Genomic DNA, 15,215 nt, shown 5'->3' on the forward strand with positions numbered 1-15,215 from the left:
GACGCCTCCTCGGCTCCCTCGGCCAGTCCAGGCTCCGCCCCTGGCCCTCCCTGCGCCTGGCCGGTGTGCAGGGAGGTCAGAGGAGCGGGCACTGCCCACCCTCCGGATGTATAAGCGTCCAGGCCAGAGGCGGGCGGTGCGCGGGTGCGCGTGACGCTTGGACTCCCAGGCTGCACAGCCTGGGCGGTGTCCCTCTGCCTGGGGTCCCCAACCACCACAGTGAGGCAACCGAAGGGGGCCAGGGACATTTGCTGGGCTGGGTTCTGTCCTGCGGCGCTGAGGACAGGACGAAGCCACGGCCCCGGGGTTGTCTGCTTGTGGTCCTGCTGGAGCCCGAACTGCCCGTTCCTCACCCAGGTGCAGGGGTAGCCAGGGAGGAGGAGGCAGGAGGGACTGAGGGCAGGGGCAGGGCTGGTGCCCTGGAGGCCTGGGGCTGGGGCTGAGCACTCCCGGCACGACCGCCTTCCCGCTGGGGCTGTAGAAGCTGACAGAGGAAACCCTGACCTCGGCTGGAGCAGTGGGATGTTCGAGGGGCACTGGTCATGGAGGTCCCTGGGAGCAGAGAAGAGGAGCCAGGAGCCTGAAAAATTGAAGGGCGCCGTGCTCCCAGGGCGCCCCACCCGTCTGGGCCCCTTGGCTGCCACTGGCCAGGAGTGGGGGGCCATGACGCCATAATCCCCTGGGTCTGGGCTAACGGCTGTGAGTGGCACCGCAGGCTCCCGCCCCCGGTTCCCGTGGGCTGGGCCGGCCTTGGTGTGGCGGGGTGCACGCAGTCGGAGGCGGCGCCGGCCAGGCCGCCGGTGCCTATGGACGCGCGGAGCCCACTGTCTCCCCGCGCCAGCGCCTTCAGCATCGCCTCTCTGGTTGCAGCAGAGGCCGCAGAGCACACCGCTCGCCTGGGCCCCGGGTCCTCCGACCGGGCGAAGCTTCACCGGCTGCTGGAATCCCCGTCCGGGATGCACTTCAGCACCGTCACCAGGGACATGGAAGGTGAGCCTTCCCACTGCGTCTACACCCGCCCGCCCTCCAGATCCCCTGTCTCTGCTGCCGTGGGGTCCCAACGAAGAGGGCTGGCAGGGCCGGGGCTCCAAGTGGGTGGGAAGGGAGCTCTGGCAGGGCGGGCTCCAGGCTTTCAGCTTCAATTCTGGGGCAAAGGAAGGGCAGGCATCCTGCTCAAAGCCTGTGCACCCTCCAGCCTGGGGACCCAGCTGCAGAGACCTGCGTGCAGCTAGACACAGGCCCAGAAAAGAGCCAGTGGAGGCCGGGAGGGACGGACAGGAGGGCCTGGGAAGGGCGGCTGCGCCTTGAGCTTGGAGAGGTGAGATGAAAGCAGCACAAGAGGAGAGTGTGAAGGTTGGAGAACACAGGGGAGAGAGAAGGACAGCGGTGAGACAGCCAGGAGAAAAGGGGGAAAAACACAGAAATCCTGAAAGGAGGGTACAAAAAAGAGGAAGAAGAAAAAGCAAGAAAGAAAGCAAGAACAAAAAAAGGAAAGGAAAATTTAAGAAAGTCATTAAAAAGAAAGAAAAACTTCAGTTCTTGTTTTTAAAAAAGGGGGAAATGAATAACAAAGACACAGAAAAACAAGAGGGGAAAGGCCGTCTGGGAAAAAAAAGTGGTGAAAAATAAAGTGGGAAGACAAGAGCAGAGCATAACAGGAAAAAGGAGGAGAGGCAGAATGACAAACAGAAATAAAGAGAAACGAAAGAGATAGTGGAAAAGGGAAAGACGAACAGGAGGGAAAACTTAAACGATGAAGACAAAGGTAAAAAAAGCATAAACTGGAAAGAGAGCTTGGAGAGAGAAGGGAGAAGTGCAACGCGGGAGGGCGGCAGAGCGAGGGGCGGCGGACGGCCGGGCGCTCAGGGGAGCCGGTCCGGGCGGTCCGGGGGCCCGGGCCGAGCAGCCGCGGCGGGCGGGCTGGGGGCCGGGGAGGGGGAAGGGGCGGAGGAGGGGCGCGGGAAGGGGAGGGGAAGGAGGCATTGTCTCGGCGGGGGCGGGGGGCGCGGGGCGGGGCGGGGCGGGGCGCCTCCTCGGGGCCGGCCCGCGGTGTGGGGCGGCGCGGCCCGGGGCGCAGCGCGGCGCCCGCCACTCGGCCCCGGGCGCAGGGCAGCGCTCACCTCGGCGGCGGGGCGGCGGCGGCGGCCCGCGGGTCATGATCTCCGCCGTGTCCAGCCCGTGGCTCACGCAGCTCTCGCACTTCTGCGACGTTGCAGCCTTCACGGCCAGCAGCCTGAGCAGCCTGGGGGCCGCCGGGGGCTTCCCGGGCGCCGCGTCCCCAGGCGCGGACCCATACGGCCCGCGCGAGCCGCCGCCGCGCTACGACCCGTGCGCCGCCGCCGCCGCCGCCCCGGGCGCCCCGGGCCCGCCGCCGCCGCCGCCGCCGCACGCCTACCCGTTCGCACCGGCCGCCGGGGCCGCCACCAGCGCCGCTGCGGAGCCCGAGGGCCCCGGGGCCAGTTGCGCGGCCGCCGCAAAGGCGCCGGTCAAGAAGAACGCGAAGGTGGCCAGCGTGAGCGTGCAGCTGGAGATGAAGGCTCTGTGGGACGAGTTCAATCAGCTGGGCACCGAGATGATCGTCACCAAGGCTGGCAGGTCAGGGCGCCCCTCTCCCTGCCGAGACCTTACCCACGTGGCCACCCGGTCTCGGGCCGCGGGCTTGGGCTCGATTCACGCGAGTGGGACCGAGAAGCGGGGTGGGGGGCGCGGCCTGCCCACCTGCGGGCCCCTCTCGGCGGGGCCGGCTCCTTCACTCTCCGCGGTCCCGGCTCCAGCGACAGCCGCTTGGTGCGCCGGGCCCAAAGGGACGGCGCGGGAAGCCAGGAAGGCGGCGGAGAGAAACACCGCGGACCTGCCGCTTGACCAGCAGCCCCTAGACAGGGCGCCGCCGGCAACGGACCTGCTCCGCTCGGAGAACTCGGGCCTTGAGGGGAAGGCAGCTGCCTCTGAGGGGCCTCAGCCAGCTCGCAGTGGATCCCACCTCAAAGGAAACTCGGTCTTTGGTTTCCTAGTTCAGTCTATCCCCACTAAGGAGGGGCAGCTGGACAATTGGAAGATTTTAGAGTATAATCAAGACTCTGAAACAGTGTGTTCTGTTCCGTGGAGGTTGCCATCCAGTGTTGTCAGGCCTAAATTCCGGGTGATTGTGGGGCCTGGTTCCGCCGCTGGGGCCCGCCGCCTTCCAGTGGCCTGTGTTTGTTGTAAGGGCCCAGGGAGAAGAAGGGGAACAAGTTTTTCGATGCAACCGATTTGACCAGTAGACAAAGGCCGGTGCTGGGCTGTGTCTAATGTACACAGAGAGACACCAGCTCTGTGTCTGCCTGGCCAAAGGGAGCTCAGGGCCTGTTTGCAGAGCCTTCTCGTGGTTTCTGAGTCCTTGCCGAGGCTGTCCTCCCTGGGAAGCCTGGGCCGCTGGAGGCTCAGCTCCAGCTCCGAGGGTCCTCTCCGGGCCCTCCTTGCTGTCCTGGGCAAAAGGCCCCTCTGAGGACTGTGCCCTGGCCTCTGGTCCGGGCCAGCCCAGTAAGAGCCTTGGCACCAGCCAGGCTTCACCCCAGGAGCCAGCACTCTGCAGCACCCTCGGGCCTGCAGAGACAGGGGCTGGGGCGGTGGTGGTGGTGGTAGGTCGTGCAGGAGGGCCGGCTCCGTGACACTTGCTTTCTTCCCCCTGCCCCGTAGGGAGTGAGGGGGAGTGTAGGAAGGGCTAGGGGGCCAGGCCTAGTGCTGTGCTCCAGGACACAGTGGCTGGCCCATCGGGACAGGGCCGCCCGCAGCCAGTGGCCCATCCTGGAGTGGTATGGCCCTTTCAAGATCTGGATCTGGTTGAGTTGGAGTCCTGGGCAGGGAGAGGCAGAGACTATGATGGCACAAGCAAAGTCCACCCTGAGTAACTGTGTCTTGGGGTTACAGGGGAAGAGGGGAGTGGGAACTTGCAGGTATTTCCGAGGAAGGTAGGGAGACTCTGGCACAGGGCGGGAGGCAGGGCCTGAGAGTCAGGCACAGTCAGGGCTGCAGGCTCCAAGGCTTTGGCCTCACTGAGGGATTGGGGAGTAGCCACAGACCCAGGCAAAAGGGCAACCAGGACTCCTCGGAATCACACAGACTACCCAGTTTCACTTTGTCTGATCCGGGAGCGTAGATGGGGCTGGAGTGGCTGTGTGGAGTGCTGAGAACCGCTGGGACTGGGTCCTGCTGCTGGGGTGTTGCCAGCTGAGGCCAGCTCAGCAATTGCCAGGCTGAGTCCCCGCAGGCAAGGGTGACAGAGGCATTGGCCGTTTTTGTGCTTATAGAAAGAGAGGAGAGGGCTGCCCTGCTGCTCCTCTTGCCCTGGCTGCGCAGAAACCTAGTCGGGTTAGAGCAGCTGAGTGAGGGGAGATGAAGTGGAGGGACCAGGCCCACAAACCAAATGCGGCAGTCGGTAGGAAGCCTGCCCTTCCCCTGGCTGGTCAAGGTGGGGCAGCCCTGCCCCTCTCCACCTAAGGTGACCTGCCTCCCTGCTGTCCCCAGGCGTATGTTCCCTACTTTCCAAGTGAAGCTTTTCGGCATGGACCCCATGGCCGACTACATGCTCCTCATGGACTTCGTGCCTGTGGATGACAAGCGCTACCGGTGAGCACCCAGCGGGACCTGGGAGGGCGCCTTGGGAAGCTACAGGTCCCTGCCTGGTGATGCTTTGGGTGCAGCCCACAACATTGGTAACTGGATGGTCCCTGGCATTTGTGCCAGCTTCCCCACCAATCTGCGTGTCCTGTTCCCTCCCCACCTGGTCGGACCCTAGACCCAAACACCCCACCCCAAGGGATCTGCAGAACTCCCATTAGGAGGTTACACAGGCTGGTTACCTCCCCACCAGCTGTAGACTCAAGTTAGCTTCCATATCCCTGGGCCAGCTTGGCCCAAAGCGGGACAGGCCCCAGCACAGAGCCCCCACTTTCTTCCCATCTGTTCCCACGAGGTGAGCGTGGGCACCCTGTCCCCTTCCTTCACCCCAGGGAATGCTGGGCTCCTCCTGGAGCAGGGCAAAAAAGGTGGGGTGACTGGGAGAGATTATGCTGGGTGGGTCTTAGCTGCCCGGACAATTAACAGTAATTAATAAAGAACGCAGTTTGCCCTGTGCCCCAGGCCCCCTGCGGGGCCAAATCCGAGCTCCCTCTGAGCAGCGACACTGGAGGCCAGCGCGGGGAAGCCCAGAACAGGCAGACCCGCGTGCAGCGAAATGGCACCAGGAGCCCAGCCCCCCGCCGCCCGCCTCCCGCCTGCAGCCTCCGCGCCTGGCTTCCTGCTGTCTTGTGTATTGGGACAGGAGGGAGTTTTCTGTTTTCTCTACAACCCCCTCGGTAAAGCTCCCAGCCTGCCTGGCAGCCGAAGCCACAATCTCACCGATAGGGAAACTCATCTGAGGCGCTTTCTCGGGGTTCACTCGGCAAGGCCCCCACGGTGCATCCCCACATAACGTGACCTGTGCTCCGGTGCCGTCCCAGGTACGCCTTCCACAGCTCCTCCTGGCTGGTGGCCGGGAAGGCAGACCCTGCCACTCCAGGCCGAGTGCACTACCACCCTGACTCGCCTGCCAAGGGCGCACAGTGGATGAAGCAAATTGTGTCCTTTGACAAGCTCAAGCTGACCAACAACCTGCTGGACGACAATGGCCACGTGAGCGACCCCCTTCCCCAGGCTACCACGCTGTCCCCCTGCGTGTCCTCTGGCGTCCCTGCTGACCGGAACCAGAGGCAGAGCTTGGGCAGCTCGGGGTGCGGATGAGGGACAGGATGCAGAAAGCAGCCCTCTGGTCAGGGGCTTACAGAGCCTGGTGGACTTCGGGCCTGGGAGAGCGGCCACTGTGCTTCCCTCACCCCGTTCCTGATCGTTTGCGGGAGATTTTTAACTGGAAAGGATGGGGGTGAGTGTGGGGGTAGGTGCAGGAGGCTTTTACGGAATCCAGGCTGGCGGTGTGGGTCGCAGTAGTTCTTGAGGATGCAAGGAAAGAGAACTACGCCCCAGAGTTTTGCCGCTCAGGAGCGTCTTTCTCGGCGGCCCCCCAGTGAGCCACGTCTTCTGCTCGGGCCGTGGCCAGGCCTCCGTCAGGGAGTTCAGGGTTTTGCCCAAGTTCTCCAGGATGTTCACTGCCTACCCAGGCCTTGGCCAGTTTCCTAGCTCCTACCTCGCCATCCTGTCTTCCAGATTATCCTCAACTCCATGCACAGATACCAGCCCCGCTTCCACGTGGTCTACGTGGACCCCCGCAAAGACAGCGAGAAGTATGCAGAGGAGAACTTCAAGACCTTCGTGTTTGAAGAGACACGCTTCACCGCGGTCACTGCCTACCAGAACCACAGGGTGAGGCCCTGAGGACCTGCACCTTCGACTCTTCTGGGATAGGGTGCAATTGTCAGTCCCTGCCTGGGGAGCAGAAGGTTTGGACCTGCAAGTTGTGGGCTCCAGTGGAAGGACCCGCATGCAGCCCCACCCCCAAGGGCCTCAGGCAGCCCCCTCCCCTCTGCCGCGGGACGTCCCAGCCTCCTATCAGGTTGACCTCTCAAGCAGCAACTGTCAATGTGGCCTGAAAGTTTGTTTTCCAAACCATTCCGGAAACTTCCCGTCAGGGGCCAGATCTGAGGTTTACCCAGATTCCTAGGGCGCCCCTTCGCTCTTCTCCACTGCGGGATGGGGGTGGAGGTGACCGCACTCCCATCCCAGCCAGGGGGCTCAGGGTCTCCATCCCAACTACTAGGGGTCCTCGAAGGGGGTCCGCTCCCAAGAAAGGAGACTCCCGGCAGACCCCCGCGGGAGAAAGGCACAATCTCCGTGGGGGAGGGGCAGCTGCCGGCCGGTTCTTGTCAGCAGAGAGCAGAGGGCTCTTTCCTGGAGGAGCCCCTCTTAACACTCCCCAACTCTCCGCGGAGGTCGGACGGCCCCCAGCGCAGGGGATCGAGCCGCTCGCTCAGTGCGGTCTTCCCCGCAGATCACACAGCTCAAGATCGCCAGCAACCCTTTCGCCAAAGGCTTCCGAGACTGCGACCCAGAAGACTGGTGAGTGTCCTCCGAGGAGACCTCGAGCGCCGGGCGCCTGTGCAGTGCGTTTCCTGACGCGCCGCCCGCCTCCCTCCCACAGGCCCCGTAACCACCGGCCCGGCGCGCTGCCGCTCATGACTGCCTTTGCGCGCTCGCGGAACCCCGTGGCCTCTCCCACGCAGCCCAATGGCGCGGAGAAAGGTAGGGCCGGGGTCGTGGAATCCGGGCCGAGGCCCTGCCCGCGCTCCGCCCCTGGGAGGAGGCTGCGCCTGGCCTTGCCTGCGCCTCAGGGGCGCTCGCGGCCTTCCCGCCGCTTGCACAACGGCCGTGGCGGCGGGCAAGCGAGCACTCGCCCGCCCGGCCCGACGGCTGAGCCTCGCCCTGCCGCCCGCCCCGCCGCCCGCAGAGGGGCGCGGGCTCCTGGGGAGGGCCAGGGTCTCTGCCGGTTCGGGGAGAAGGGGCGGGGAGCCGCCTAGCACCTCCTTTTGCCGGCGGCACTCTCGCGGGTCCCTTCTGCAGCGCGGCCCCTGCGCTCACCCTCGGCCCCTCTCGCAGACGCGGCCGAAGCCCGGCGAGAATTCGAGCGCGATGCAGGCGGGCCGGCCGTGCTCGGGGACTCGGCGCCGCCGCCGCTGCTGGCGCGCGTGCTGAGCCCCGCGTTGCCCGGGGCTGGCGGCGCCGGCGGCCTCGTGCCGCTGCCCAGCGGGCCCGGAGGCCGGCCCAGCCCCCCGCACCCGGAGTTGCGCCTGGAGGCGCCCGGCGCGTCGGAGCCGCTGCACCACCACCCCTACAAGTACCCGGCTGCCGCCTACGACCACTACCTCGGGGCCAAGAGCCGGCCGGCGCCCTACCCGCTGCCCGGCCTGCGCGGCCACGGCTACCACGCGCACGCACACACGCACCACCACCCCGTGAGCCCCGCGGCCGCGGCCGCGGCCGCCGCCGCCGCAGCCGCCGCGGCCGCCAACATGTACTCGGCCGGGGCCGCGCCGCCGGGCTCCTACGACTACTGCCCCAGATAACGCGGCTCCCCGCCCGCGGGCCCCGGCAGCCCTGAGGCCGGCAGGGAACGAGCCCCAGCCCCGGGCCACCGCGGGTCCCCCCTTCCCCAGCCTCGCAGCCCTGCGGGTCCTCTGCCCTTCGCCCAAGCGCTGTCCAAGGACCTGATTCCACAGCTCGGGCGCCACCGTGGCCTTCCCGCCCCCCAGCCCCGGGGCCACGGGTCGCGCCGCCAGTGCCAAAGCGCCCGGTCAGCGCGGAAGGAAGTGATATTTATTGTTCTCCGCGAGACCGCGTCGGCCCGGCCCGGCCCGGCTTGGCCAGCAGTTGCAGTGTAGACCCGAGAGCCCTGTCTACAGGCGGTGTAGATACGTGTAGATATTTGTAGATACTGTAGATACAGTGCCGTCGGCGACTCGATAAACAGTTTCGCCTCTTTTGGAAGCTGCCTGCGTGTCTATTTATTTGCGATTAGTTAGATCAGGCGGGGGATCTCGGGGACTTAAGGGTCTCCCCAGCCCCAGTACCCGCAGGCCGCACGTCGGGCCTTGGGCGGAGCGCGGCCCCTGCAGGGCCCTCGGCGCCCCTTTGGGAGCCTCTTCCCGGCCACGCCTCTCCTCGCCCCCCTCAGCGCGCTCCCCGCCCGGTTTGCCCTCACCGCCCCCTGCCAGCTTTCCCCGGCCACGTCCGCACGCCCGTTTCCCACTTGGGCCCCACGGCTTCGCCCCAACCTCCCCCAGGCTGTGGGTGGCAGGGCTCCACCCAGCCCCAAGTGTGCATCCGGCCTTTCTACTTAAATTCCTCGCACGGACTGTCGTCTCCCTTCTAGGACTGGGCCCACGCCTGGGCCCGTTTTCAGGACCAGTGCTGGTTCTGCGTGCTTTTCGACGGGAGCTGGGAATGGCCGTCCCGACAGAACACTGCCACTGGGGATTGGAAAGGGAGAAGCCCCGACGCTGATAAAGACAAAAACAGGCAGGACTGCTCTCTGGCGTTTCCCCCGCCTGCGCTTCCCCCTGTTTATTGACTCTATTCACTGTGAGTGTCCCCATGGAGTGACCTGGACAGGGGGCACAATGACAGTGGTCATGAGTCATCTTAAAACCTGTCTGTGAAGCATTTTTCCCAGGCCAGGTGGTGAGGGACCTCTCCCCATTAACTCAACACCAGGGATGGGACAGAGGAACCCTTTGATCCCTCCCTTCCTGAGTCCCGGCAGGAAGAGCTGACAGCCAGTCAACGTCAAGGCTACTCACTTGGACACAAAATGAACGGGAAATGCGAGTGGTTGAGGTTCTGTCCCAGTGTTTGTGGCAGTCACAGCCACACGGCAGTGGCAGCCTGATCCCACCTCTCCAGGGGCACGGCCGGGCATTTCCTGATGACCGTCCTGGACTGGACGCTTTCTTCCCAGCCATGTTTGCCCTGGGGCTGTGAGGTGGCTGAGAAATTGGGTGGCAGGAACTGGTCCCATGAGGTGGGTCTAGGAAGGGAGTGGGTGACCAAGGCTGCTGAAGAGTGAGCTCTGGAACCAGGGCTCCCCAAAACCCCCAAGTGTGTTTGTTGTCAGGGAGTGAAGACTTGTAGCATCTGCTCAAGTGGCCAGCAGGCTCCGTGGACACAGACAGCTTCAGGGATGCACTTTTCCTAAGGAAAGCTCTGGACACCCATCCCTTATGGACCCCTGTCCACCCCTGCACTGCAGATGTCCTGCTGGGAGCGGCCTGTTTCACATTTGCACCACAAATGGACCCACACCTTACCTTGTTCTGGGAGGCCTGCAAGAGCAATGGGCTGTGTCTGGCCCTGCAGAACTAGTGTCTCCTATGGGTGCTGGGCACCTCTCCGGGGTCCACTGTGATTCTCAGGCCTCCCTCTCTGCACAGTTTAGACACCCAGGCCTTGGGTGGGGGGCGGGGTGAGAACCTCAGTTGGAGAGATCTCCATTTTGCTTTTTTTCAAAGCTAAAGTGAGAAGCACGGCTTTGGACTAGTGATGGTGTCTGGTGTCAGGACACGACCAATGCCTGGACCTTCGGTGCGCAGCTTGCCATCCTTGTGCACGTGACCCCTCCCACGTTCATAAGCCACTCAAAGTGGAGAGCCATACTGCTGCCCAACACGGTGGCCACTAGCCAAAGGGGGCCACTCACATTTTAATCAACGAAAACAGAATAAAGTTAAACATTGAGTTCCTCACTGGCTGCATTCCGAGTACGAGGCACTACGTACGAGGGCTTGCCCTGCACTGGAGAACAGCCCCCACAGCCGTGGTTTTCTCCCTTCTGCTTGATAGATGAGTTCGCCCGGATAAGGACTTCTCCTAAGTGGGGTCGCGCAGCGAGGTGCCTGGGCTGGCTGTCCCGTGCTGCTGCCCACTCGGCAGTTCTCAAGGCTGACCAGTGTCCAGTCTCCGGTGAGGGGCACTTGGATGTTTTAGGATGGGCCTCAGTGTTTGGTGCTGAGGGCAGGCCTGGCTCCTCTGGGCAGCCCTGCTGTGTGCAGGCCGCACGTCACCTCTCGAGGTTACTGTGCTGTGACCTGCCTTGAATCCTGGGGTGGGTGCTGAAGGAAGGGCTGGTTTGGGTTACCCAGCTTCTACTGGAGGCTGTGAATTTTGGAAAGGCACTTGGACACAGGACAAATCTCTGCAAATCTCTTAGTCATTCCTGAAACAAGTGCTTGGTGAACACCTCCAGCTGCAGGCTCTGGCTGCTGCCGCCATGTGGGGCTGACATGACTGTGGGCATCTGCACCCCCCCCCCCCGACAGTCCTTGACTTCCCTGTGAAGCATCTGTCCCAGCAGCTTCCTTTCAGCGACCATCTTCTCACTTCCGTTTTCCTCACTTGCCTGCCCCTTCTATGAGCCACTGTGCAGTGTAGGGCTTGGGGGCCTATCCAATCTGCCTCCTCGTGGGCTCACCCCTCAGCTGTTGGAGGCCCCCACAGCATCTTCCTCTGGGTCCCCCGGTTGGCCCAGAGGCCCCTCATCTGTCTCTAGGTGTCCAGCTGCCGGAATGGGGGAGGACAAGAGTTTGGGCTAGTGAGAACCTCCGAGATCTTCTGTTACAAAGATCCCAGGCTCCTTTACCCTCAACATCCTTCAAAAAACAACAGACGCCCTGACTGGTGTGCTCAGTGGGGTGGGCATTGTCCTGCAGACTGAAGGGTTGCAGGTCCCATTTTTGGTCAGGGCACATGCCTGGCTTGCAGGCCAGTCCCAGGTTGGGGGCATGCAAGGGGCAACTGATTGATGTTTCTCTTGCATCGATGTTTCTCTCCCTCTCTTTTGTCCTCCCCGTCCCTCTCTCTAAAAATAAATAAAACCTTTAAAAAAACAATAGACACCCAATGTGTAAACTAGGTAAACTCCTAAGTGGAGGAGGGGTGAGTCTGTCCACTGCCCCCCTTCACTCTTCTGAGTCCCACGTGAGGGGTGTGTGGGATGTCCCCAGACAGCCCAGTTCCCTCTTCTCAGAGGAGGAAGACCTGTCAGAATCCACTGTCCTCAGCTGTGGAGCCTCCGTCTGCGACTTAAACATTCCAGCTTCCGGGAAAGGCTTGGGAAACTCTGCCCTGCTGCTTAGGATGTCCCAACACCAACAGCTGGCGTTTCAGAGGACTCACCAAGTGCCAGGTGCCCCAAAGCCCCATGGTTGCTGCCTTCTCGCATCTAAGTCTCAGAAAAGCCACGATGGGGGAGCTCTGATAATGGCCCCTGGAACACAGGGCGTTGTCCACAGTCTCACTGGTGGTTCAAAGACGTCCCAGGCTAGGACTTTCCCTTGTATTGCCACTTAAGCAAAGCTGGTGACGCTGCATGCCTTTATAAAGACAAAGAGAAAGTACCAGAAACCAGCGTGCTGGGGAGCCGTATGGTGCTGCAGATGTGGGCACAGGTCTCTTGGCAAACAGGGGCTGGTTACAGTGTTCCCCTCAGAAACATTTGGGGTGCAGGGGCTGTGCAATGAAATTTGGCCACAAAATGAAGGGAGCCTAAAGCCTGCGGCTGCAGAGGGAGGGGGTCCTTGTGTTGTAGGGCTCCAGTCTCCGCCCCAGGGAGCTGCAGCCAGCCCCCCTCTCCTCTAGCTGGGGAAGTCCACAGTGTGTGGGACCCATATGACTGTGGCTGGGTGAATGCGCGGCACTGATCTCCAGGTGTGCTGCAGATCAAAGCGCCCGTGCACCGGAGAATTCCCGGGGCCACAGCTGTCGAGGGCAGAGCCATGTGCAGGCAGACGGAGGGAAGGTGGGGGTGAGGAGCTTCTTCTGGGACCAAAGGGATGATTCCAGCCTGGGGCTGGGTGTGAGGGAGACCATGCTCACTGGTTCCGCGGGCCTGTGCCTCAGTTTCCCCTTGATGCTGTGGTACTGACCCCTGCCTGTACATCTGATGTGTCTGCCCATCCTGACCCCAACTACCTCCTCCCGACCGCCCTCGCCCCTCAAAGCCACCTCTATGTCCAGCCAGGGAGTAGGTGGGGGGTGTGGCCCTGCAGCCCGGTGGTGGCACCCAGCCCTGAGAGGGGAGGACGGGGTAGTTTCCTGGTCTACCTCACACATTTTCTGAATTTAAAAAAATACACAGCCGTGCCTTTGATTCGATTCCCTTTCCTGCTTGTCGCACTACTTCAAACCAGATGGCTCACGAGATGAAGTTCTGGAGTCTCGGCGTCTGTTCAGCTGCCGCCAGGTCTGCGTGTGGGAGACAGCAGAACCAGAGGTGTTTTGTTAAAAGCAGCTCACGTGGGGGAGAAGCTTAGGCCTTAATAGCAGTAATTAAATTATCTTCTTAATTATAAAGAGGAATGGCATTGTAGACATCCTTTATCTATCAGTTTTCAATTGCACAAAGTAAGCACTTAATCCCCTCCTTCCACTGGCTGCCACCCGCTTCCCCCTCGACCCCCCCCACACGCCCCCCCAGGCTCACTAGAGCTGCTCCCATCCTGGAGACATCCATCAGGGACACATGAGGGTGTGTCGGCTGTGTCAGCGACGCTGAGATGGCTCCAGTTCCACACCTCAGCATCTCTGAAGTCGGGGAACGCCTCTATCAAAGGGGCTCCCAGGGCATCTGGAGGCCTTTTCCTTGGGGACTCAAGCACCTTAGACTGGACAGGGCCCAGACTTGAGGAATTTGGTTATTCCTTCAGTCATGTATTTATGTGAGCCTGGTGACCCCGGGGGGAGCCTGGAGCACCCCTGGGTGCTGGCATCTCACCCCAGGAGACCTTGCAAATCAGGACCTGGCTCCTCAGGCCTCAGTCCCTGAGCTTCACCCCACCTTGGCACTGCCCCCAAGGCTGGGTACACACCCCCCATCCTCCTTGCCTCCTCTCCGCTCCTGTGACACCCTAGCCTGGTGTCCTATCTTGATTTTTCCCTCATCTCCAAACATACCTTTTCTCCCACAAGACATTTTCTCGAATCTTCCCCAGGGTTTCTTTCCTGACCTCATCACAGCAAAGGTGGTGATGGCAGGCAGGGCCAGTGGAGGCCTTGCTGAGGAGGAGTCCAACCTGCCCACCCTGCTCAGGAACGGGGTCTTCCATGTTCAGGGTGATTCTGGGAGAGAGAAGCCATTTCTTAGGGGCGACCACTGGGCCCAAAATGCAGAATTGTGGGTGATCGGGTTGGCGGGGCGAAGCTTCGAGGGAGCGTGTCTACCCACAAGGAATGGAAGCAGAGACTCGCACCCGAATGTCAATAACAGACGGTGTCGCCAGAACCAGGCCACAGGCCAGGTGTGCCCAGCAGGTGGGCAGGTGAGCACTGTGGTTCCTCCACCTGCAGGGCAGGATCCAGCAGTGAAGAGGAAGGAACACAACTTGGGTGCCTGGCAACCAGGTCAGGTGAGCCGACCAGACAGGCTCAGAGGGCGGTGCTGGGGCGAGTCCCTCCATGGGCAGGGCAGGTGGCCTGTGGAAGATTCAAGCCGCAGAGAGCGAGCTTCTCTCGCGAGCAGGGTGCCCGGCTGCGGCGCGGCCACTGCAAGGGGCAGGGTGGTGTTCCCGGGCAGTAGAAAATTGCCACCACTCACACAACCGTCTACCAAAGATTAAATGTTACTAAATGTTAAGCTCTGCTCTCACATATTAAGAACCTGCCAGGCCCTTTCTTGCCTCCTCCTTTTCTTCTGTTTTGACCCCATTCTGGTGTGTCTGTTCTTTCCCTTCTCCTTCTTGGCTTCTTTAGTGAAGTTGGATGGTATCCTTTGAATAGTTTAAGGATTTGTTTTTCTCAATGAGCAGAGCAGCATGTTTTTGTTCGTTACTCCTCCAAGCAGGTAAGAGTGATGCCGAGTTCCATGGGTCAGGGGTAGGAAAGGTGCGTGCTGTGGCCCCCGCCGCGTCCAGTCCTCCCGTCCACCTGGCGTTCAGGCTCGAATCTGCAAGGTAAAAGGGACCCATTTGGCGAAGTGCTTTTCTGCGCTCATCTGGAGTTGTCACCCCCATGTCCCAGGGGAGCAGAGTGCGCTCTGGGTGTCTAGGAGCACACACCTCCGAATCCGGACGCTCGCTCCCAAGACAAAGGCACCAGCGTGCACTTTTTGGACACTTCGGGCCCGGAGTGTTTAATGTTGAAGCCGGGTGCTGGCTGCCCAGGATAGCTGTTTTCCCTTTATCTGGTCTGGTTGAAATTTCAAAATTAAAAAATTATGAGTTATCCAATGAATTCTCAAGATTAATAAATTGTATGTTGTGTTATATAAATGATTCCTATATAGTTCCACTCCAACTCAAAATCTTGAGTAAATCAAAATCAAAATCTAAAGGCTGCAGCAAAGTAAAATTTCCCCGATGTTTAAATATTGGTTGCAAATTTATTAAAAGTCCTTCTAAATATTTAACAACAATGACAAGCCTAACACATCAGTTCTAAAAGTGCCTTAACATTCCAGGAAACACACACACACACACACACACACACACGATACGAGAATCGCTAAAAGCTGGTTTTAAAAGCACTGTTTTTAGGTTCTCTCTAGATGGTTTCTCCTTTGTTAGGGTGTGTTCTCAGCACCCACAGGGCTCAACCTGCCGACCAGGTCGTATGAAACACAGCTGTGGGTCAGGGGCGGCCTCGAGGGCCTGGTGCCGCCATTGAGAGAGGCTGGCCCCGCCCCAGCCTCAGACGGAGCCTCTCTTTATAACAAAACTCTATAGATTGAGGAACTCATAGCAATAGCCCTGTCTTTCATATTT

General features: G+C 61.2%; 1 protein-coding gene across 2 annotated transcripts; it reads left to right on the forward strand.

Annotated features, from left to right (window-relative positions):
• Positions 1 to 806: 806 nt before the first annotated feature.
• On the forward strand, positions 807 to 8,565 carry TBX1 (T-box transcription factor 1). Of its 2 annotated transcripts, XM_053664400.1 has the most exons (8): positions 807 to 990; positions 2,217 to 2,595; positions 4,504 to 4,605; positions 5,478 to 5,649; positions 6,178 to 6,333; positions 6,959 to 7,026; positions 7,109 to 7,209; positions 7,564 to 8,565. In XM_053664400.1, the coding sequence occupies exons 1-8, from the start codon at positions 807 to 809 to the stop codon at positions 8,028 to 8,030; spliced, it is 1,629 nt and encodes a 542-aa protein (XP_053520375.1). In that variant the 3' UTR covers positions 8,031 to 8,565. The 2 variants fall into 2 exon arrangements, with proteins under 2 accessions (XP_053520375.1, XP_036997641.2); XM_037141746.2 differs by lacking the exon at positions 807 to 990 and having other exon boundaries at positions 2,153 to 2,595.
• Positions 8,566 to 15,215: the final 6,650 nt, after the last annotated feature.

The sequence above is a fragment of the Artibeus jamaicensis genome, unplaced genomic scaffold (genome assembly GCF_021234435.1).
Source record: "Artibeus jamaicensis isolate MK-2021 breed Jamaican fruit bat unplaced genomic scaffold, CSHL_Jam_final contig_1128, whole genome shotgun sequence".
NCBI classification, from domain to species: Eukaryota; Metazoa; Chordata; class Mammalia; order Chiroptera; family Phyllostomidae; genus Artibeus; species Artibeus jamaicensis.